This window comes from Cibotium barometz, chromosome 60, assembly GCF_041138505.1.
Source record: "Cibotium barometz isolate CiBa-2024 chromosome 60, ASM4113850v1, whole genome shotgun sequence".
Classification (NCBI taxonomy): domain Eukaryota; kingdom Viridiplantae; phylum Streptophyta; class Polypodiopsida; order Cyatheales; family Cibotiaceae; genus Cibotium; species Cibotium barometz.
Window position 1 is genome coordinate 26,182,737 of NC_141105.1, and position 24,025 is coordinate 26,206,761.

General features: G+C 43.4%; 1 protein-coding gene across 1 annotated transcript; it reads left to right on the forward strand.

The window, feature by feature from the left end:
- Nucleotides 1-4,054: 4,054 nt before the first annotated feature.
- LOC147605176 (uncharacterized) lies at nt 4,055-23,281 on the forward strand. The gene is made up of 4 exons (XM_086794153.1): nt 4,055-4,799; nt 21,684-21,970; nt 22,222-22,452; nt 22,561-23,281. The coding sequence occupies exons 1-4, from the start codon at nt 4,316-4,318 to the stop codon at nt 22,927-22,929; spliced, it is 1,371 nt and encodes a 456-aa protein (XP_086650279.1). The 5' UTR covers nt 4,055-4,315; the 3' UTR covers nt 22,930-23,281.
- The last annotated feature ends 744 nt before the right edge of the window (nt 23,282-24,025 follow it).

Genomic DNA, 24,025 nt, shown 5'->3' on the forward strand with positions numbered 1-24,025 from the left:
TGGGCTTGGGGTTTCTCCATTGGTTGCACTCCCACTTCTTGGGTTACCCTTAAAACAAAACCAAGAGAAAGGTATTTGTTGTGAATCTTTTAAGCGCTACACCCAACCTTCGCCAAGGGTATCTTAGCACCTACATCCAACATTCGCCAAGGACATCTTAGCACCTAAGCAATCTTCTCCATTTGAATTTCTTGGAAAAAAAAAGATCAACCTTTGCCATTTGAAATTATTGGAAAAAAACCGTTTGACTACTACCAATTTTGTAAAGCTTACATTTGTTACACACTCTTGCCTTCTCACCAAGGCATAATCTCTCAAGAGGATGATAAGAAGACCAAATCTCCATACATGCCAAACCATCGAGGTTCAAAGAACTACAAGAAAAGGCTAGACCTTTGCATGCATTATGCTTCATTTCCAATGATTTTTTTGTATGCAAATAGATGTTGAATTTATTGATGCTCCCATGCTCCATGACAACCACACCCTCACTATCATTTTATTTTAAAAATTTATAAGATGTTCATGCATATTTTGATTGCATTGCCTAATAATTAGATTAACAATGCATATCAAATAAAACAAATATTTTAAAGGATTTATAAATTTGGCTGTGAAGGTAGTTATCACATCAAGTCATAGCACTCTCAAAAATCGATTATGCTCACTAGTACATATTTCATATATGTTTCATAATTCAAAAGTGTACAAGAGACAAAAATAAGACTTTCTACCCTAAAGAATTTGCATTGATAATAACATTTAGGTCCTATAAAGATTTTTTAATATTAGAAAGAAGGGAACTTCAAGAGCTTGTATTCATTGATAAGGAACTCAGATGGAGACACAATAAGAATCAAATTTACACACATATTATTCTTAATAGATAGGAGCAACCTTCTAAGGCACATAAATTATGAATGGAGCATCATCTTATACATGTGCGAAATTAATTGTTTGATATAATAAGAAGAGTTAAACCTTAGCTTTACTATAAAACATGCTTTCAAAAACAATTCCAAGAAATGTTGTTACAGAAACTTCCCTTCTTCATCTTTTCAATGCTTATTTGTCAACTTAGAAAAATTAAGTCAAGAAGCCTTTCTAGTGTAAGAAGTTGAGAGAGAGAGAGAGAGAGAGAAATGAAAGGAAAAGGCAAGTCGGAAGGGACTATGAATAAGTGTATGTGCAAAGGTGAGAGAGAGAAAACTAGGAGTGATTAGAGGAGAGAGAGTTTTGGTGAGAGAATGCATGTATGTATATATCTATACATGCAAGCATAGATATATCATACACATATGTATGCATGTATACATGCATACATATATGAGAGAGGAGAGAGAGTTTTGGAGAGAGAATGCATGTATATATATATCTATGCATGCAAGCATAGATACATCATACACGCATGTATGCATGTATACATCTACGTATGCATGCCATGTACAAATGTATGTATGTATACATCTATGTATGCATCTACGTATGCATGCCATGTAAAAATATATGTATGTATACATCTATGTCTACATACCATATACGTATGTATGTATGCATGCCATGTACAAATGTATGTATATATATATACATCTATATCTGCATGCCATGTACGTACGTATGTATGCATGCATGCATATATGTTGGAGATACTTTTGAAAATTGCTTGCTAGAAATTGCTCGCCTAAAAAATGTGTTCTAATAAGAGCCTCTTTGTTGTCCAAATTAAACCGTAGATGGGAAAAGAAATGGAGTGAAAATTCCAAGCTCAATGAGTCTCTTCTTTGTTCGTTCTACTTTTGTGGCAATTACACTAGCCCATTATCTAGTTGACTTTCCTAGCAGAATTGGGTGCTACTGTGACCCTCTCCTAAAAAAAGGCACACTTTCTTATCCTAGTTTAAGATTTTTTCCATGTACGTATGTGGCATGTGTAACGCATACATACATATATACATACAAACTAATCACATATATAATACAAAGAAAGAAATGGCAATGCCCCATAATGGAGGAAAGAACTTAGAACCCTATGTTCTATGCTCTAGTATTTAAAGAAATTATAGGGAGGAAGTCGAGATAATGCAGGTAATGCTAGGGATTTTGGAATCACATATATAATATAAAGAAGAAATGGCAATGCCCCATAAATGGAGGAAAGAAACTAGCACCCTATGTTCTGTGCTCTAGTATTTAAAGAAACCATAGAGAGAAAGTCGAGATAATGCATGTAATGCTAGGGATTTTGGAATCACATTTATAATATAAAGAAAGAAATGGCAATGCCCCATAATGGAGGAAAGAAGTTAGAACCCTATGTTCTATGCTCTAGTATTTAAAGAAAGCATAGAGTCTAGATAATGCTGGTAATGCTAGGGATTTTGGAATCATCCTTCAACAAGTATAACAATGTCATATATTAAATTTTCTTATGTGGAAATTTTGAAAATATTTTACCACGATATGATATCCAATACCGTACCTATGTAACCTCTTTAAAAGCTTGAATCATTTACACACAAATAGTAAATATATTTAATAGTGAATAAATCTTTATATATCATGTTTTTGGTTGCACATTTTAGCCGTGCATATCATTGTTGAATAGCAAATATATCCAGCAGTGACTAAATCTTTATATATATCATGCTTGTTTTTGGGCATTTTAGTCGTGCACATCATTATGAAAATTACATGTGAAGCCTTTAAAATTGTTGGGGGTTTTACCCCTTCTCGTCTAAAAAATAGTTGCATGCACACATACATACATATGGCTCCCATTTATGATATAAATAAAGAAATTACAAAGCTCCATAATGGAGTAAAGGAAATTGGAACCCTCAGTTCTAGGTTCTAATCTCTATCTCTATAAACAAAGAATAGAGAAAGTCAGCATAATGCACATGTAGTATGCATTGAATAGTACTAGGGATTTTGGAGTCATACTTTAATGAATATGTGTAGTCATGCTTTAATGACTACACATATTCACTAGACTACACATATCATTAATTAGGGCTTGATCAATTATTGGATACCTTAGTTTATTCTAAGGTATTTGATCTGTTCCCTTCTATCGTCACTTCCCTCCGTCGTTCAATCTCTCTCTCTCTCTCTCTCTCTCTCTCTCTCTCTCTTTGTCCATCTCTCTTTCCCTCCCTCCCTCCGTCTCTCCCTCCATCCCTAGCTCTCTCCATTGCCCTCCCTCCCTCTCTCTCTTTCCATCCATCGATCTGTCACCCTACCTCTCTCTCTCTCTCTCTCTCTCTCTCTCTCTCTCTCTCTCTCGGAGTCTCCCATGATATGATATTGTTAGAGCAAATCTATCCATTACAAATATGATTGTCATGATATAATAGACTTATAATATATATTTTCAAGGTCGAATGAATCTTTATATATCCTACTTGCTTTTTGGGCATTCTGGCTGCTGTGAAACATTTTCTAGGAAATGGATGGTTTTTACCGTTTTTGGGCAGTCTTGAAGGGCAAGGGTTCTGCACATGTAGCTCATAACTGTTGTAACTCGTTAACACAGTAAGGCCATGCTCCCAAGGTTTGAAGACCTATATTATTGGTTGAAAGTAGCATAGAGTTTTATTCAAGCCTTTTACACATCTGTGGTGGAACCGGTTTTTAAGGGGAGAAGGGCATGGAATCCCTAAGGGGAGATCTTTACCCAAATGCTTACCCATGTTTGTAGACAAGCAGTCTCCCTTGTCGATCTCCCCATCCACCCACTCATCGCTACACTATTATTCTCACTATTCTTGCCCTTGCCACAACAGTTTGTGGCCATCTCATTTTGCCACGTGGCAAGAGTGTACAAGGGAGACAGACTCGTGTAGTAACGAAAATCTCAAAATTCATGGAACATGACTGTAGTGGAATGGTTAAAGTGGAGGAAGTCCCAACCAGTGGTGCGGGTTCGATCTGTGCTCTCTACGGTGTTGCGCGTCCATGTAACCGGAGTTGGGTGTGTTATATAAAAACCAGTGTTTTCGCCAAAATAAAAATAAAAAAACAAAATTCACGGAACATATGTGAAGTCTTGACCTGTGAACATGCAACCACCTGGCTCCTTGGTGTGCATATCTCTACCTTTACGGTTGGCTATGGCAGGCGAGCTCACATGGGTTTTTGAGCTTCAAGCTGTCGTCTACCGCTGCAGCAGATTGCCTTGTTTCTTAGTCTCTGGGGTCAGCTAGGGCCTCCTTCGCGCTCATAAGATTGCCTGTTTGAGTAAATTAGGGTTTCGGTTCTCTGCCCCTTTAGAGCCAAACCCAAGAAAAGCTTGAATTACTATTATTCCAAGGGGATGTCATCATCATCTTCGCAGTCATCGAGATCTGGAGATGCGCAGGGGAAGACCAGCAGGGCCTCCAATGGCAAAGGTACAAGCAGTCCAGCGGTGGGCATAAAGGGCCCGGGCAGCAGACCAGTAGTAGGCATCAAGGGCCTGAGTAGCAATGCCAAAAGTGACGATTTCGGCGGGGGCAAGCTTCTTGCAGGGGACATTGTGGAGCAGGTGGTGAGCTCCGATGGGCTGGAGCTCAATTCCCCCTTTGCCGGTGGCAAATCTGGTCTCCAGAAAGAGCTCCGCCGCCTCTTCACCACAGGCCAAACCCTCCTCCTCGTCAAAGTGAAGAGAGGTGGAGGCAAGGTTGCCACCATTAGGGCCTCTATTGTGCCAGATGATTCCACCATACTCAAAAAGCAGTATGTGCTCAAAGCACCAAATGACCCATCCCATGTTGTCATGTTCACAGACTCTACAGAGGAGGAGTGCTTGGCCTTGCAAGGTAAAAATATATCATTGTCCTTCAGGTTGCTTGCTTCTAAATGTCATGTAATCTTGAAATTTGGTGTAATTTATAGGCTTACTTAATCTTGAAATTTGGTGTAATTTATAGGCTTACTTTTTATACACTTCTACACTTTTTTTTTTCGAATTTATATTAGGTTTAATGGCATTACTGGCTCACCACACTACCATCATTGTAATGCTTGTGCACCTTTTTGTCTTCCAAAAATTTTCCCGTAAACATGTGCTATATAAAATGTTTTCCTTTGTCAAGCTCAAACAAAACGAACACATAAGGGATTCGGGTTTCTGATCTGTACCCTGTGTGATTAACAACTTCAGCCTGCAAAACTCCAATTCCTATTAGTTCATTATTGAACCTTCTTGGAGGTAGCTCACCAACCATCCATAACTTCCATTTGGAGCAACCCTGGTCCTGAGGCTAGGTCAATAACTCCTCACCCAAGCCTTGGCGTACCATACCACCACCTACCATCCAGGTATTGGGCTTGAGCCACACCAATGCCTGACCTGGTCCTGTTTCCCATGCTGATTGGTGAAGGTCACTTTACACTAATTAGTACAAATTGTCTCCTAATTGAGCCACTAATTAGCATTGCTCCAACTTCATCAGGGTTACTTATCTTGGGGACAACATAAAACAATAAATTCTGGGAGAAGACTGTTATGTTGACGCGCAGAAAGTTGCAAGAGGGCTGAGACCATCAGGCATGATTCATGACATTGATTTGGCATGACCATGAAATGCAGAAAGTTTTTTTAACCCCCCAAGAAAATATTCCTCCATAGAGGAACAAATTTTATACATGCATGAGGGCTGATAGCAACCTTTTGAAGAGGGAATATCTGTACAACAGGCTTGAGACTACATCGTGGGTTGGGGGGAAGCCACAGTTAGGCTCTATAATACCCAGCGATACCTCCCACAACATGGGTAAGAAAGGGTCCCATACTCCAGTGCAGAGGAAGCCTGCATGGCACTCTTACATGACCTGTGCGCTGCCTTGCTTCCGATGGCTGCAAAGAGTGTGTATGAGGTTTGTCCATATGGATCTGATGTACTCTGCCAAGGGAGCGGAAATACATTAAATGGCCTCGCTGCGCCACACTGCTGCAAGGCTGCCAACAAGCTCCTGCCTCTGGTTGGTGGGTGTTAAGGCATTTGTGCTTAGGTAATGAAGTGGATTCCCACTGCAAGACCCCCATGGCTGGTGAGCCACAAGACGAATGAAATCTTGTGGGGACAAAATCTGCTCCATCTGTAACTCTGAGTGGGCAAAAGGGGTTTCACAAAACACTTGACCCTTAATGCAGTTAAACACTTAAATTAGCCACAACCTTAAACAAATACCACTTAATTCTACAAAACTATAAAAGAGCACATAGAGGCCAGAATGGGCCGAACCCCCCCCCCCCCCCTCTCTTCTTTTGGAGTATTTCCTTACCAAGGAGAAAAATATCATGTACAAGCTTTGGGAGCGCACACGCTCGAGATTTATCCACATACAACCATGAATAATTTATATACAGGGGTTGTCATCAAAAAGCCCCATGAAAATGCCAAGAACATGTATACTCCGTGTTGATAGTGGCCAACACAACTTATCCAATAGCCCATAGAGCTGTCCAGAAACCCATATGGCTGAATCATAAGCCCATAAAGCTGTCCATAAGCCACTATGGCTAGGATACAATACCCCATGGCAATAGCAAGTGCCCAATGGCTCAAATACATGCCCAATTGTTGTAGCAAGTGTCGAAAGGCTGTCCATATATAACCACTTAAAAGGACAAATGCCCAATGGCTGAAAATCATAATACAATGATCAAATACCCTTGCCTTCAATATTTCTTCACGATGGAGGCCTTCAAAACAGTTCCTAATAGTCGGTGTACTTCATGGGCCTTCAAGAGAGAGAGAAAGAGAGCAGCCAGCATCAAGGTAGTCTGTAGAGGTGGTAGAGAGCCTTAACCTTGGAGTAGGGACCACCAAGAATAGAGAAGAGTTTCCAACATGGTAGAGGCTAGTTTGTAGCAATAGTGTCAGCCCAATGGAGCGTACAGTGGCATATTCAACCACTTGTCCAAGAGATATAGATAGAGAGAGAAAGGGAAGAAAAAGAGGGGTGTAGGGATTTTACACAGTACACCACACTGAGTGGGGAATAGGCCCCGCCCCCTTTCAGGAATTTATTTCAGGAGCAATCCACGGGCTTTTTCAAGCCAGGACCAATACAACAAATGAATACAATATCAAACAAATATGTTGATGATGAGATCGGGCTGAAGTCGGTGTCGAGGCACAAGATCTCTGATGCCGAGCACACCATGAGGATGACCCACAAGAGTCACACTGGGCTAGTACCAATGTCCAAAGTCTGAATCAAATTCTGAACCAAATCCTAAACCTCACAGATATCCAAGGGAACCTTAATACCCAATCTTGAAACTGTAAACACCGAGGTGGAAGATATGAGGCCTTGAATGGCAGTTTCTCTTGGTGAGATTTTAGAAGGAGCCAACGGCAACTTTCACAAGGCGGCGGTGAAACAAACACTGCACAGGTGGGGCTGCTTTGCCGGCAGTGCTGGCTGAGCAGTCAAGGTTGCTTTGTTGGCGGCGTTGCCTGACCAACAAATGGAGGCGGCACAAGCAGTGCAAGGTAGCTCTTATTGGGCTGCGCAAGCGTAGCAAAGGCGGCGCGCTGCAGGAGCTGTAGGCGGCGGCGTTTCAAAGGTAGCAGGTGGCGTAGTGCTCAGGGGTAGCAAGCGGCGCTTTGCAAGGCAGCGCAAACAAGAAGGGCGACGCAAGCAAGGCGGCGCTACTAGCGGTGAAGGGCGGAGGTGGCGGCGCAGTGGGCGGATAAGGGCGCTGCAGGGTGGTGGAGGAGCTGGCAGAGGTTCACAGTGGCAACAATCTGGTGGAGATGAGGCGGCGAGAGTTTTAATGAATATGATACACAATTTTGGTCTTCAAAGAGTTGATCCACAAAGTTGATCTCACCAAGTTGTTCTATCTCATCAAGAGGATACAAGCTTCTTTTATACTTGAAGGGGGGTCCCTGCTTTTTGCTAAACATGGCTTTTGCTTTGGTTTTGCCTTTTCTCCTTTTATTATTTTAATAATAATCAAATATAGCCCAAAGTTCTTGATTTATGCTTTTCTAGCTTCAGGGCCCTGCTTTTTGGCCTTGGAGTTGCTTTTTGGAAAAGTGGTCAACACAGTTTGACTTTTTGCTTTTTCTTGCTTTTTGACCAAGATTGGTGCTTTTTCCTGTGCCAGCTTTATGAACCTTGTTCCCATTTGTTCATCAACCTGTCCATGTGTCCAAGCATGAGTGAAAAGAGCTCGGAAGGCACATTCCCTCCCTCTTATATCACAGTTATCCTCAACTATGGGATACAAATAGTCTATATGTTCCTGGTATCAGCCCCATCTGGTGTTCTTGTGGATTTGGTCTTTCCTCATATATGTGGTGCCTTCTGCTCATTTGGCAACATCTTTTTGCCTTTTCTTTGACCGATTTGCTTGTTCTTGATGGTACATCTTCAAAGCTTGTCACATGTTGTCATGTGCACAGTGTGTATCTACCGTGTGCTATACGCATGCAAGACTAGTTTCGAGGCTTGGGGAAGCTTGGAACTAGGCAGGCTGATTGACGAGCTGAGTTAGGGAAATACTAACGGGCGGGCACCCAAGTATGGACGGGCGGGCGGCCAAGTGTGGACGCCCGATGACTAGGCAAGAAGGTTAGTTATTGTATTATAGAGAGTCTCGCGAGTTTGTGAGAGCTCTATGGTCTTGGAACCTGGATCTAGTGCAGACGTGCACTTGCTTTATGCAGCCGAGGCCGGCAGCAATCTCGAGGCCCGCGAGGGCAGCTTCGCGGCGGTATGGGACGTCGCGAGGAGGAGATTGGTCGGTACGTCAACCTAGTTAGCTCAGCTCGTGGCTCGGTGGGGACAGCCAAGACAGTGGGCTCGCCCACGGCTGTCATGGTTGGGAGGTGAGTCAAGCCTGCACCCCCTTTGTTGTTTGTTGTTCGTTTGTTTGCAGGATTCGAGTTGCGAACCAAGATCGATCACGAGGGGATCCGTGGGGATTTGACAGTGGTATGTCATGTGCACAGTGTGTATCTACCGTGTGCTATACGCATGCAAGACTAGTTTCGAGGCTTGGGGAAGCTTGGAACTAGGCAGGCTGATTGACGAGCTGAGTTAGGGAAATACTAACGGCCGGGCACCCAAGTATGGACGGGCGGGCGGCCAAGTGTGGATGCCTGATGACCGGCCAAGAGCCTATAAAAGGGTGGCCAAGGTTAGTTATTGTATTATAGAGAGTCTCGCGAGTTTGTGAGAGCTCTATGGTCTTGGAACCTGGATCTAGTGCAGACGTGCACCTGCTTTATGCAACCGAGGCCGACAGCAATCTCGAGGCCCGCGAGGGCAGCTTCGCGGCAGTATGAGACGTCGCGAGGAGGAGATTGGTCGGTACGTCAACCTAGTTAGCTCAGCCCGTGGCTTGGTGGGGACGGCCAAGGCTGTGGGCTCGCCCACGGCTGTCATGGTTGGGAGGTGAGTCAGGCCTGCACCCCCTTTGTTGTTTGTTGTTCGTTTGTTTGCAGGATTCGAGTTTCGAACCAAGATCGATCACGAGGGGATCCGTGGGGATTTGACACATGTGTTAGATATAATAAATGCATACTTGCCTTTTGCAAAAGCTAGACACAAGCTAGTCAACAAACAAGTATGCATCATTCGCGTCTACTGGGTACTCCAGGTATTGGCTTGGTAGTCTGAAGCGCAGTGGACTATCACATGCCATAAATCCAAGCATTGTCCACATATCAAAAACAACACACAAAGTCAAAGAGATTCAAACATACATCAGTATGCAATGCACAAGTAATGATCCTCCTGTTCATGGATTATCCTGTATGGTTTCATTAGAAACCATGTTGATCCATTTGGTTCCTGAGGGAAATCGCTTAGACTGTCGCTTAGGGCCATCTAGTCATTAGGACCGCCCGAGATTTCTTGCATAGTCATCTGGGCCATCTGGTCGCATTGACCGCCCGACTATGAGATCCAATACAGTCATCTGGGCCATCTGGTCACAATGACCGCCCAAATATGAAAACCAATGCAGTCATCTGGGCCAGCTGGTTTCAATGACCGCCAGATTGCGAAGTCCAAAAATATCTGGCATTGTCGTCGTCCAATGGGTCATATGGCATAATTGAGTGTAGAGTTATACTCATCCTGCATAGCATGCATCCAATGATCATTATCCTGTGCTTCCTCAAAGGAAACAGGTTTCTCCTCATTACATAAAGTAGAAATGAGAACATGATCCACATGAGAATAATCTGCATGATGAGAACCTGCACGAGTTCTGCTAGGTAAAGGAGCTGCCAACTTGCTATCCCTCAATGTCTGCACAAGTCATTTTGGCATACGCCTAGATTCTTCTATGGCTGCTCTCTCCTCATCCACTACATCCTCAATAATTACCTCATCAAAAGACTGATTTTGCACCTGCAAAGGTTGAATTTCAGCACTTGGTTGAGCATTCAACTGCTCTACATATGGCTGCCCTCCATTAAACAAAGGTAGAAGCGAATCAAACATGTCTTGTGAGCATACATTCTGCTGTATTTTGCATGAAAGCATGGGCTGAACTAAGTTTTCAACAAAAATAACATCTCTACTTACCAAAATCCGCTTTGAGGCCGGATGGTAGAGTCTATCCCTTGCTTTCTAAACTGTATCCCACAAATATGCATTTAACTACCTTATCATTAAGCTTACTGCGTTGTTGCTCAGGCACAAGAGCATAAGCAAGACAACCAAAAACACGCAAATGAGCCACAGAAGGCTTCTTACCATGCCAAGCTTCATAAAGAGTTTTAGACTGCAAGGCCTTGGTAGGGCATTTGTTCAACACATAGTTGCCTCTAACCAAAAACCATGAGGTAAATCTTGGGCTTTCACCATACATCGTGCCATCTCCATGAGAGACCTGTTCTTCCTCTCAACCACACCATTTTGCTGAGGTGTGTATGGCACTGTACATTGATGCCTTATGCCTTTTTCAGCCATATATGCATGAAATTCCTTGGATATATACTCCCCTCCCTCGATCTGAATAAAGGGTGCCAACTTTACATTCACATGCATTTTCAGCCATGGATACGAAGTGCTTAAAGCACATAAAAACCTCTGACTTCTGCTTTAATGGATACACCCAGCTATATCTGGAGTAATCATCAATAAAAGTGACAAAGTAGAGATATCCCCCAATAGATGGTGTCCTCATAGGACCATATATATCACTATGTATAAGCTGTAATTTCTTAACAGCTCTCACAGATCCATCCTTTGGAAGTGATGTCCAATGCATTTTACCAAGAATACACCCCTCACATACATGTCTAGTAGGGGTCTCAAGAGTTGGCAACTCAGACACCATATCATGCCTTTGAAGGCGTAACAAACTACCATAATTCAGATGGCCAAATCGTGCATGCCATAATTCTGCATCACTCATAGCACTAGTCGTAGAGATTGAGCAAGCATCATGCTGCAACTTCTCAAATACATCCATCTTATATAGGCCATGAAACAAGGTACCTAAGGCAATGATAGAATAACCATCATATCATTTCTAACCTGAACTGTACATCTGTCATCCACAAATTTCACCATCAAGCCTGACAAGGCTAAGGCTGAAACTGACGGTAAGTTCTTCTTAATGCTTGGCACATATAAAACTTTCGAAAGAGTAAATGTGTCCCCATTTGCAGCAGTGAGCACAACTCTACCAACTCTTTTGACAGGATATGAAGAACCATTTGCACATGTGACGGTTCTTGCACTTGGGCCAGATTCCAGAGATGAGAACAAACTTTTTGGTGAAGTAATGTGCTTACTAGCACCACTGTTAAAGTACCAAGCATTCGATTCTGCCACTGACATGCATACATCATGAACAGAAGGGTCATAACTGCAATGTACATTGCAATGTACAGTCCATGCCCAATCATCTTGAGCAAAACTTGCAGATTTCTTCTTCTCTGCACTTGGTGCAGATGCATCAGTCACACAGCCATGCCCGATTCTTTCTTTTTCTCCTTCTCTAGCCTTTTCTTGCACTCATGTATGTAGTGCCCTGGTTTCCTGCAATAGTGACACTTGCCCTTCTTTTTAGGCTTATCACCTTCTTTCTCTGCATCCTTACCTGAGGATTTTGATTTTGGCTCATAGCCACCATGCGAAGAAGCTTTATCTTTGCCTTTTTGATTGGCAACAAAAGCTCAGTCACCAACTCGCATATTAGATCTGTTTGGCCTAGACTGCTCTTCTTGCAAGAGTACTGAAACCAGCTCATCAAATGTAAGGGCATTTGGATTTCCCTTCATCATGAGTCTAAGGGTAGATGCAAAACTCTGATAAGAATCCGGCAATGCATTGAGAACTGCGGGCACCAATGTACTATGAGGATATATCTCATCCACACTAGCAAGATGCTCCTTAAAATCTTTGATCTTGGTCAAGAAGCTGTCCATTGAGTCTCCCTCATTCATGTGCTCAAACTCCAATTGTTTGCGCAGATATGCAACACTGCTTCATTGCGCACTTGGTATAATGCAGCAAGTGCATCCATGCCTGTTTTGAAGTCTTACATGTCATGTGCATGTTTGCCCATGGACATATCCAGATGCTAGTCCAGAAGAGGCCACCAGTAAAAGATAACTAGAACTAGGATTTGGAGCACAAAGTGCAGAAGTGGCAGAGTTGGACTTGGAGCAGGGCATGGAAGAGATGGAAGGGGTTGAATGGGAGATTTAATTAGGGTTAGAGTTTATGTGGGAGACATACACAGAGAGAGAAGAAGGGGGAGAGAGAGAGTTGTGGGGATAAGTCAACTCATAGGGATGAGTGTGTGACTCCCCTATCACACATGTATATTGCACTAGTACACATAGTGCACTTAGTACATTAAAAGTACTAAGTGTACTATGTACTATAACTTATGGGCTTGTACACACTATAAGGGTGGGCATAATGCCTTTACCCCAACAACCTCCCACTTAAAGGCAAAGTGTCCTTAAATGAAAGAAAAGAAAAATCAGCATGTACATGATAATATACAAGGCCATATCAAGGCTGAAACTGGCCTCATCCAATGCCCATCAAGTGTCTGCAATGAGCAAACCGCTCCGGAGGCAAACTCTTTGTCAACAGATCAGCCGGGTTGTCATCCGTATGAATCTTAACAAGCTGAATTTGCTTGTTCTCTATCACCTCTCTGATGAAGTGATACTTCACATCCACATGCTTCGTCTTTGCATGAAAGACAGGGTTCTTTGCCAACTGGATGGCACTCTGACTGTCACAATGCAACAATGGAATATCCCTTGTATAACCCAAATCAACCACTAACCGAGATAGCCATAATGCCTCCTTGCAAGCCTCTGTGGCTGCAATATACTCGGCCTCTGTAGTAAATAAGGCTGTGCACTTCTGCATCCTGGATATCCATGACACAGCACCTCCTGTGAATGTAAACACATAACCGGTAGTAGACTTCCAGTTATCTGGATGACCGGCATAATCCGAATCCGTGTAACCATGCACTAATGCATCCTGTTTGCCAAAACAAATGCACATATCCTGTGTGCCCTTCAGGTATCTCATGACACCTTTCACTGCTTCTCAATGCTTCTTGCCAGGGTTGGCCATGTATCTAGAAACCACTCCCACTGCAAATGCAATGTCCGGCCTAGTAGCAACCATGGCATACATGAGACTGCCACAAGCTGAAGCATACGGAATCTTGGCCATATCAGCCCTGCCACTATCTGACTGTGGGCTGTCCATAGCACTGAGTTTCACATATGGAGGCAAAGGAGTACTAGTCTTCTTCCCCCCGTCCATATTGAACCTTTGCAAAACTTTGCCAATGTATTCCTTCTGGGACAAATACAACACATGCTGATTTCTGTCCCGAAGTATCCGCATACCCAAAATGTGATTTGCATCACCCAAATCCTTCATATCAAAGGTTTGATGCAGCCTCTTCTTCAAGGTATCCATCTCCTTACGAGATTTCCCGGCAATCAACATATCATCAACATACAAGATGAGGATCAATAGACTGCCATCCAAAGCTTTCTTGGTGTATAAGCAGTGATCTATGTCACTTCTCCTGAATTTTTGGGATTTCATAAATGTATCAAATTTATGATACCATTCCCTTGGTGCCTGTTTGAGCCCATAAAGACTCTTTTTCAGCTTGCATACAAGCTTCTCCTTTCCACTCAATGCATAACCCTCTGGCTGTTGCATATATATCTCCTCATGGAGATCACCGTGAAGAAAAGCAGTCTTCACATCCATCTGAATCAAGTCCAGATCATCATGTGCAACCAAAGCTAACACAGCTCTAAGTGTGGTCATTTTGACCACTGGAGAGAAGATCTCATCAAAGTCCACACCATATTCCTGCTTGAAGCCCTTAGCCACTAACCTGGCTTTGTATCTTGGCTTTGCATCAGGTGCAACTTTGAGCCTGTAAACCCACTTGCATGGCAAAACCTTCTTGCCTGCAGGCAAATGCACCAACTTCCATGTTCCATTTTTGTGCAGAGAATCCATCTCTGACTTCATGGCACGCTCCCAAAAAGCTTTGTCTGCCCTCTGTAAAGCCTCCTTATAACATGAGGGCTCCCCACAGTCAGTGAGCATCAAGTAGTTAACCCCTGGAACAAACCTGTCAGGGGCTCTGGAGGGTCTTGTGGACCTCCGTACCCAATGACCATCATTTGCAGGTTGCTGTCCAGCTTGCATATCACCTATTGGTGGCTCCTGTTCCATGCCATAAGGCTGAAAAATCATGCCCGGTATCTCCTCTAACTGTGGTATATCCATAGGGATATCTTCCGCCATCTCTGGCTGTCCATTTGGACCATTTTCAGCACCATTTAAGGGCTGGTTTTGCTACTGTAATGGCTGATTTACAGCCCTTGGTTGTTGTCCATGATGTCCATCATCATCAAAGATGACTCTGCTAGGCTCCTGTTGCCTTGCAGGCTCCTTATACATGCATGTTTCATAAAAAATGACATCATTGCTGCGTATAATCTTTCTATTCACGGGATCCCAAAGTCTATACCCCATTTCACCTCTGTCACCATATCCTAGGAATATGCATTTGTGAGACTTAGGATCAAGTTTGGTGCGCATTTCCCTGCGTATGTGCACGTACGCAACGCAACCAAACACTCTCAAGTGCTTGTATGATGGAGGCTTCCCTGTCCATACTTCCTCTGGCACTTTCCCACCAAGCCTCGTGTTAGGTGACCTGTTTATAAGTTCATAACAGCTTCAGCCCAAAAACCATGAGGTAACGCTGCATGTGACAACATAGAACGGACCTTCTCCTGAATGGTCCTGTTCATCCTCTCTGCTGTCCCGTTTTGTGGAGGATCATAAGGAGTAGAGAGCTCTCTCTTGATGCCTTTAGCATCACAAAAGTCCTGAAACTGTTTGGACATATACTCTCCACCATTGTCGAAACGCAAAGCCTTCAGTATTTTGCCAGTTTGATTCTCAACAAGAGCAACAAACTTCTCAAACACTGAGAATGTATCACTCTTCAAACGAAGAGGATAAACCCACACCTTGCGTGTGACATCATCAATAAAAGACAAAGTATTTTGCCCCTCCCAAAGAAAGCTGAGGCATCTCACATACATCTGTATGCACAAGCTCTAACTGAGCATCTTTCTGTCCAAGAGCTTTCTTGTGGGGGCACTGTAGTTGCCTACCATATATACAATGCTCACAAAACTGAAAACTTGAAAACTTTAGAGAAGGCAAGTAACCAAAACGATATCTACATTAGCATGGTGACAAACACCTGCATGCATGAAGTAAAGAGTGTCCACCTTAGAGCCTCTGGCAACAACCAGTGAGCCCTTACTAATCTTCCACTTTCCACGACCAAATGTGGTAACATAATCAGCATCATCAAGCTGTCCAGTAGAAAGCAGGTTCTTCTTGATCTCAGGCACATGCCTGACATCATGGAGCATAAACTGTGAGCCATCTGAAAACACAAGCCTCACATTACCTCTGCCAAGAATCTTGCATGCATGGTTATCACCCAAATAAACTACTCCTTCATTGCCAGCAGTATACCTGACAAACAAGTCTCTGCAACCTGTGACATGAAAGGAGGCACCTGAATCAATGATCCATGAGTGCATACCATGACCATCTCCTGTAAGAAGTGAATGGGCATCAAGTGAAGATGTGAATAGGATCTCATCCTCACTGTCACCTGCATGTGACACATTGATTTCTTCAATCTTGACTCCACTTTTGCCCTTTGGCTTTACATCTTTGGCTTCGTCTTTGTCTTTGTCTTTGCCTTTTCCCTTTTCTTTTTGATCATTTTTCCATTTGTAGCATTGCTTTTTGATGTGTCCCTTCTTGCCACAATAATGGCATTCCAAGTCCTTTTTGGAGCAAGACTTGCTCCTTCCCCGTACTTGGCTTTTACCCCTTTGCTGGGATCTCCCACGTGCATTCATTGCATTGGACTTTCCAACAGAGTTGTTTTTCCTGTTCATCTCTTCTTGAAGAGGAGCACCCTCAACATCTGCATATGACAGCATAGCATTTGAATTGCTAGTGGTTGTCCTGAATGTGTCCCAACTCTCTGGCAAAGTGCATAAGAGAAAGGTGGCTTTGAACTCATCGTCCATTGCCAACTTTTGATTTATAACTTGGCTGACAATACCATTAAACTCATTTAAATGGGCTGCCATAGACGCCCCTTCCTTCATTTGAAGACCTATGAGTTTCTTCAACCAATACACTTTGCTGGGCATACAAGTCCTGCAATCTCTGCCACATTCCCCAAGCTATCTTCTCTTCACGAATGCTGAAAAGTAAAGAGTCTGACACAGACAACATGATAGTAGATCTTGCCAGCTCATCCATATCTTCCCACTCTTCAGCAGTAAGAGAAGCGGGCTTTACACCCCTTTCTTTGATAGGCTTGTGCTGCTTCTTCTGGAGCAACACATTGTAGCACTGGGTTTGCCAAATATCATAGTTATGTGAGCCTTCAAGCTTCTTGATGTGAAGCAATGAAGAGCTCTCACCTGTGGTTGCCATAGCAATATGCAACCTGTCAATGCCTGACTCCCTGCAAAATGTGCAAACACTGCACCAAAAGCACACAAAGTGCTCACAGTTATTCTCCCAAGCTTTATCTCCCACTGCGGAAGCACAAATGCAACTTTTCTCCCACTGTATGTGATGAAATCACCAAAATCTGGTTGCTGCAGATTTAGGACAGCACCTTAAATGTGCTCTGTTCCCCTTTCAAAGTACTGTACAGCAGTACTAAGTGCTCACCAATGATGTACCAAACCTGTACCGGCAAGTACAGCATCTGAAAATGAACCTTTTTCCCACTCAAATCAAAGCTGTACCAAATCTGTACCAGCAGGTACAGTAGCAATAAATGCTCTCCTGGCTGTCCAAATGAATGAAAATCAGACTTTTACAGTCCCGAACACTGCATACAACAGTCCCGAACAGAAATTGGGCAAAAGCCCTTGACTGCAAGCTAATTTCTGAGGATTCAAGGCATAAAAGTCTTGCCTGCTGCTTTGCCAAGCTCAACTAGCATAAAATCTTGAAAAGCCCCTTGATTTAAGATCAATTGCTGATCATACATGGTACATTGACGCACATGAAGGCATCCAGAGTCTTCACGGTGCTTCCCCCTGGCCACATATACATCCAATACACCTTGATTTACAGGCACATTGAGTGCTTGTCAGGCATCAACACATTGCCCAAAGCATCAAATGCGAGTGCCTGCATGCAAATCAATCCAATCGGCACAAAAGCCCCTTGATTTGCACTGCAATTTGCTGCAATTTTGCCCAAATATGCGATTTCTCACATCATACAGCATGTATGAATGCTTAATTGCACAATTACATCAGAAGCCCCAAATTTTGACATCCAATTTCCTGCAAATTGATCCTGATTGTGACCAATGTCACCCAATTTTGCCAATTTTGCTCAAAATTGACCAATTCGGCACCTGTACCTGCTCAATTGATGATTGTATCTACTCAATTGCAAATCCCAAAAAAAAATTGAAGCATGTACCTCTGAATTTTTGTTTTTTGTTTTTTTTTGGTTGTAGAAAATTATTGCTGTGCATTGGCAAACAACTCTCTCCGTGCTTTCAAATCTTGAAATGCTCCCGAGAAGCTCTAAATGAGTGCAAGCTTGATCGAACACTCTCTGACTCGTGGGTCGAATAGCCACCAGGTCATAAGAACGGAGTATTGGGTTTGCTGCATTAAGGGCTGCCGCTTGAATAGCACTTTCTACCACAACAGTAAGCCGGTCGTACTGCCGGAGAGTGCGACTTCCAGCAGGAACTCCCAGAACGTCTCGGTGGAACTGAGCCAACTGCTGCTGATGATGATGCTGCTGCTGCTCTGGACTCCTGAGGCGATTTCGTACTGGGCGAAGACGGCTAGGAGTTCGCCTTCTGTGAGGTCGAAGGAGAAGCGCCGCGTTTGCCTCCCCTTCGCGCTACGGGTACTCGCTCACGCCGCTTTTGGTTTCCGGGCGCCAAGTATTGCTGCGAGCGCTGATATTACGCCTTGGCCTAGTAGCGCTACACGCTTCCCCACGGAGTCCACCTAAAGGCCTTCGCTCCGTTTCTTGACGCCTTGTGGCTAACGCTCGCCAGCCTGTGCCACGTTCGTGTATTTGCGCTTCGCCTTGTAGGACTCAACTCGTCTAACGCCAGCAACAGTTCTACACACGCAGCACTGCTGCCGTGTGTCTGGATGGCGACCAGCAGAGAAATCAGGGTATGACCAACATAATGGCTTTTAAACCAGTAGAGAAAAATCAGCACCAAGAGGGAGAGGATCAAGACAGCTACCTAAGCTCTGATACCAGTTGAATGGGAGATTTAATTAGGGTTAGAGTTCATGTGGGAGACATACACAGAGAGAGAAGAAGGGAGAGAGAGAGAGTTGTGGGGATAAGTCAACTCATAGGGATGAGTGTGTGACTCCCCTATCACACATGTATATTGCACTAGTACACATAGTGCACTTAGTACATTAAAAGTACTAAGTGTACCATGTACTATAACTTATGGGCTTGTACACACTACAAGGGTGGGCATAATGCCTTTACCCCAACAGGGGTGCTGTAGGCTACACACAGTGGAGTCGGCTGTACCAGATTCAAGCGCCTCAGCGTTTTATGATGGATGCCCTGTCGGCTGCATGGAGAACAGCACCTAGGCATTTAATGCACAGTCGGAACAGCGCTTAGGTATTTAATGCACAGTCGGCTGGCCGACCAGCAGTTGGCCAGCATTCCAAGTGTTCAAGAAGGCCTATAAATAGGCAGTTTTGCTCATTGTGTTGTTCATTCACTCCACTAGGGAGTGGGTCCTTTATGTAGGACTGTTTTGGGTGATTACACCTTTTCATGAAGGCAGCCCATGGCTGTAGATTTAGGGGTACCTTTTTGTACCATATGAATATACTGAATTTCCAGTTATCTCTCTCTCTCTACTCTCCCTTCTGTCTGCGTTTTTGCATCAACATGTTCTAAGTGGTGTTTAGGGCTGAAAGAAGACTCTTAGAGCTTCTGCGTGTTACATTGGTATCAGAGCATCGGGCTCAGCAAGGCTAAACCTTGATTCAGTCCCATATGAAGGTGTACAGGTCCAAGGTACAGGAAAGTGCACAAGTACGAAGCCCAAGGCAAGGAACACAAGAACGGGAAGAGTTCCCAGGAGGTTTGTTGGTGGTGTTCCACAAAGCCAGAGGGGATGGCAGTCCTGGGAGCCAGACAGGTTCTCGGGCAACGATCCCAAGGGAGGATTATCCTCCAAGGGGTGATATGAGAGTGCCAGACTCATTTCTTAGGAATGAAGACCAAGACAGTGTTCAGAGTCAGGGCAGGAACGGATTGGGGACTGGATGAAACAAATGCATAGATATTATTCAGAGTCAGAGTGGTTTTGGAGACCAGGTCGGGTTTTCAGAGAAAGGGTTGCCAGAGACCGATGGATGACAGAGGGACTTCGGGAATAGAACGGGATGATGACAGTTATCCAAGAAAAGGTTGGAATCCCATCATCAAGTTTAGCAGAGGGGGATCTCATGTGCATGTTTGCCCATGGACATATCCAGATGCTAGTCCAGAAGAGGCAACTAGTAAAAGATAACTAGAACTAGGATTTGGAGCACAAAGTGCAGAAGTGGCAGAGTTGGACTTGGAGCAGGGCATGGAAGAGATGGAAGGGGTGCTGTAGGCTACACACAGTGGAGTCGGCTATACGAGATTCAGGCGCCTCAGTGTTTTATGATGGATGCCCTATCGACTGCATGGAGAACAGGGCCTAGGCATTTAATGCACAGTCAGAACAACGCTTAGGTATTTAATGCACAGTCGGCTGGCCGACCAGCAGTCGGCCAGCATTCCAAGTGTTCAAGAAGGCCTATAAATAGGCAGTTTTGCTCATTGTGTTGTTCGTTCACTCCACTAGGGAGTGGGTCCTTTATGTAGGACTGTTTTGGGTGATTACACCTTTTCATGAAGGCAGCCTGTCCGAATCGCGCCGCGGATCCCGAAAACGTTGTATACTTTGTATACAGCACACTATAGTATACACCTTCTTCTCCTAAGAGGGTATCTCAATCGGAGACAGAAAAATAGGGTAGTGAGGAGAGAGGCAAACTACTAGATCAAGTGTCAAGGAAGCTAGCTCTGATACTAATTGTTGGAATTAGGGTTAGGGTTTCAACAATGCACACACACAAGATAGAGAAGCTTGAGAGCACACAAGCTCACTAGAATAGAATGAACAAATGTGTGCCAGATACAAAAGATAAGTACACACCCCAAAATGAGTAGATAAGAGGGTGTACATACGCATGGGGGAAAAAACCTCCTAGTGAGGGAAAAAGTGCCCCGGCGGTCCTAAGTGTGTTCACACACATCACTACCATATAATGCTACATTATGAAGCATATAATCCTTAAATGCATTAGACATGTATTCTCCCCCTCTATCTGAGCAGTGTGTGTGTACTTTACACATCCAGACATATTTTCAGCCATTGCCAGTGTTGAAAGCATGGAAACACATCTGCTTTTGCTTTCAAAGGATATATCCAAGCAAACCTTGAGTAGTCATCAATGAATGTGACAAAGTAAAGATGCCCCCCTATGGATAGTGTCCGCATCATCGGACCACATACGTCGCTATGTATGAGCTGTAATTTATTTTCAGCTCTAACTGCACCATCCTTGGGAAATGGTTTGCGATGGATCTTTCCCAAAATACATTCCTCACATACATGTATAATCGCATAAACTACAAGTACAGGAAAGACAAGGCAAGATAGATCTAATCTGATTGTATATCACTGGACAAAATCATATACAATAAAGACACAGTTCCAAACTCAAATCTGTATTGTATGCCTTATACCCATTTTGTTCAAAGGATCGTAGACAAGGTTACTTTGGACTAATGTTGCTCCATCCTCATTTTGATGTTCTCTTCATTTGTGCTGTAAAGCAAATGGTTGACCTTAGAGCACAGGCTTTTTAGTAGCATTAAAGGCAAGCCAAGCTCATTTAGGTCACTTTCGAGTTGTATCCTTGTTTGGCTTGAGTTTGGTCATTCTACAATCACTTGAATGTTCATGTGTCTCATTGCAACGAGCATCATGTGCATCAAACATACCAAATCCATTAAAGTCGTAAGCTTCTCTTTATTTTCAGAAATGAGATGTGCACGTATGGTGTCGCACCTGGTAAAGACACAACTGACAGATGTCAATGTACCTTACTCATGGGAAGAGAAGATGAAGCAAGTGCAGCCCATGGGGAGCTCTAGCATGTTATTCTCTATGCTGGTGGTTCCACGCACAGGTGAATCTGCTAGCATGCCGCAATATGGCAACCTCGAGGATACAGTTGCCCGAACGATGGCGTGGCTGTCTGCATCACAGGCTTCGGGGGTGCCCATAAATTTCCTCAGCATACAAACGGAGCCACTTCTCACAAAGGTGAATTTGGAGTAGAAAAAACAAGTTATAGCATATGATTTGAAACATTCTGTCCAGAAAAGCAATTTGACTGCTTGCTAATAGTGTGTAAATGATGGTGTAAGCATTTGATTAGATGGTCAAAGGTTGGTTGCCATCATTGTGGTGTTGTAGCATGTATGGGGACGTTTTGTGCAAGGCACTAAAATTGAAGGAACTCAAACTATCACTAGTAGGGCACAATAAGATTGATTGAAAAATTGTGTTACCAGGTTTCAGGACAACAAGCATCAAGTAGCACTGTGAGCTCAGACTCTAGAGGTGATCTCTCCAGCATTGTGAACACAGGCATCTATGGCTTTGAGGACTATCATGGCATTGACATTGGAATTGTGAGGGCTGTGAGGGTATGGTATGTACCCAACTTTGCTGAAGTTGCAGTAGGGCTGAAGGTTGAAGAAGATGAATCCCGGCTTGGAGTGGGCATCAGCAGAACAGAGGAGGTAATAATAATAAAATGTAATTTTTGGTGACAAAACCCAAGGATAGAAGGTTGAGTAAAAGTAAGAAATTAAAAATAAAGATATCCACAATAGCTTTCATGGCCGCAGGGCTTCTGTTATGTGTCAACTGTGGAAGTAGGAACTGCTGCTGACCGAGCTGGGCTTCGGCACCTTCTAACTACAGCTCAAGCTTCAGGGAAGCTGTTAGTGGTAACCAGGGTGGCTGATGAGAAGGTGACCCCGTGGCTCATCTCATCTAATGGCAGCATTCACTGCTTTGACACTGCCTCTATCAGCTGCAAACTCTCAGCGTATCGCCACGCTGGCCAACCAGCTCGCATCCACCTCATGGCACTGGAGGACACCATGCACACGATGGTGTACGAGGAGTCAGAACCCATGGCAACCTTGTCATCTGAATCAGAGCGTGGCTCTAGTACTTCCTTTGACCGAGTGCACTTTCATACGCAAGGATAGAAGAGACACATGCGTACAGATGTACAGTTTTTTCAAAAAGGGTAGTTTAGATTCACCCGCTTTGCTCTCTTAGGTGTAACCTGTTTCCTGGCGTAATCTTTGATAAAGGTCAAGCTCAAGCTTATAGTAAACCCTCCTTGTGGGGGATTAAAGTTGATGTCATTACATAAAGGTCTTTAATTGCATGTGTGTACCACTCTTCTAAAAATTGTGATTTCCTTCCAAGATAAAAGCTCTTAGGTGTAACTTGTTTGAAACTCTCTCTGATGAAGTTTTGGAACCAAAAGTCCATATTATCTGCTTGGTTACTCAAGTTATTGGAATAAAAGGCCCCTATCTCTTGCTTCTTCCATTCTCCTTCCTCCATGCACTAGTTTCTTGGATCAAAAAGCCTCACTGTTGCTTCTGCCATTCTCCTTCACGCATCAGTTTCTTACACTGATAATGTCAGCAACTAACAGAGGCGAAAAATTTTGGGCGTCCTAGGTGCTGGTGCATCAGAAGATTTCTATGATCATTTGTGTAAGTGTGTTGGTATATACATCAATGGAGGCTTTTACTTGGAAAGCCATAGATTTGTTGAGGTGGTTGAGTAACCTGCACAATTCCATGGCTTCTTGATTTCTTCTTTTGTTAAATTCCTTTCTGGGCCCTATTTGTTTCCTGTTCTTGAATAATTCAGGCCATCTCAAATACCTCCATGTCATGACAATGCAATGATAATTTTATAGTTTTGCATGTTTTGTCCACCTCATGCTAAAGCAAGCTATATCCATTACGTCCATAACTTGCAAAGAGATTAATTATTGGTTTAGATTACTATTGGTTAACTTTGATGACTAAAGTATTATTGTGTATATGATTAATAAACTAGACAGTCAATTTTACAAACCTACAATCAAGATCGCCATCCTTGAGATAGGAGGATAAGGTGAATATCCTTGTCAAGTACAAACTTAGAAATGACCATAGCAATGACTTTTGGTCTAGTTAAAATATATATTGAAACATCACCTTTTTCCAAAGTGTTAAAAAGTTAGAGCTTCATTTGCTGTCGAGACCTGAGGCACCCAAACTTTGAAGTGATTAGACAATG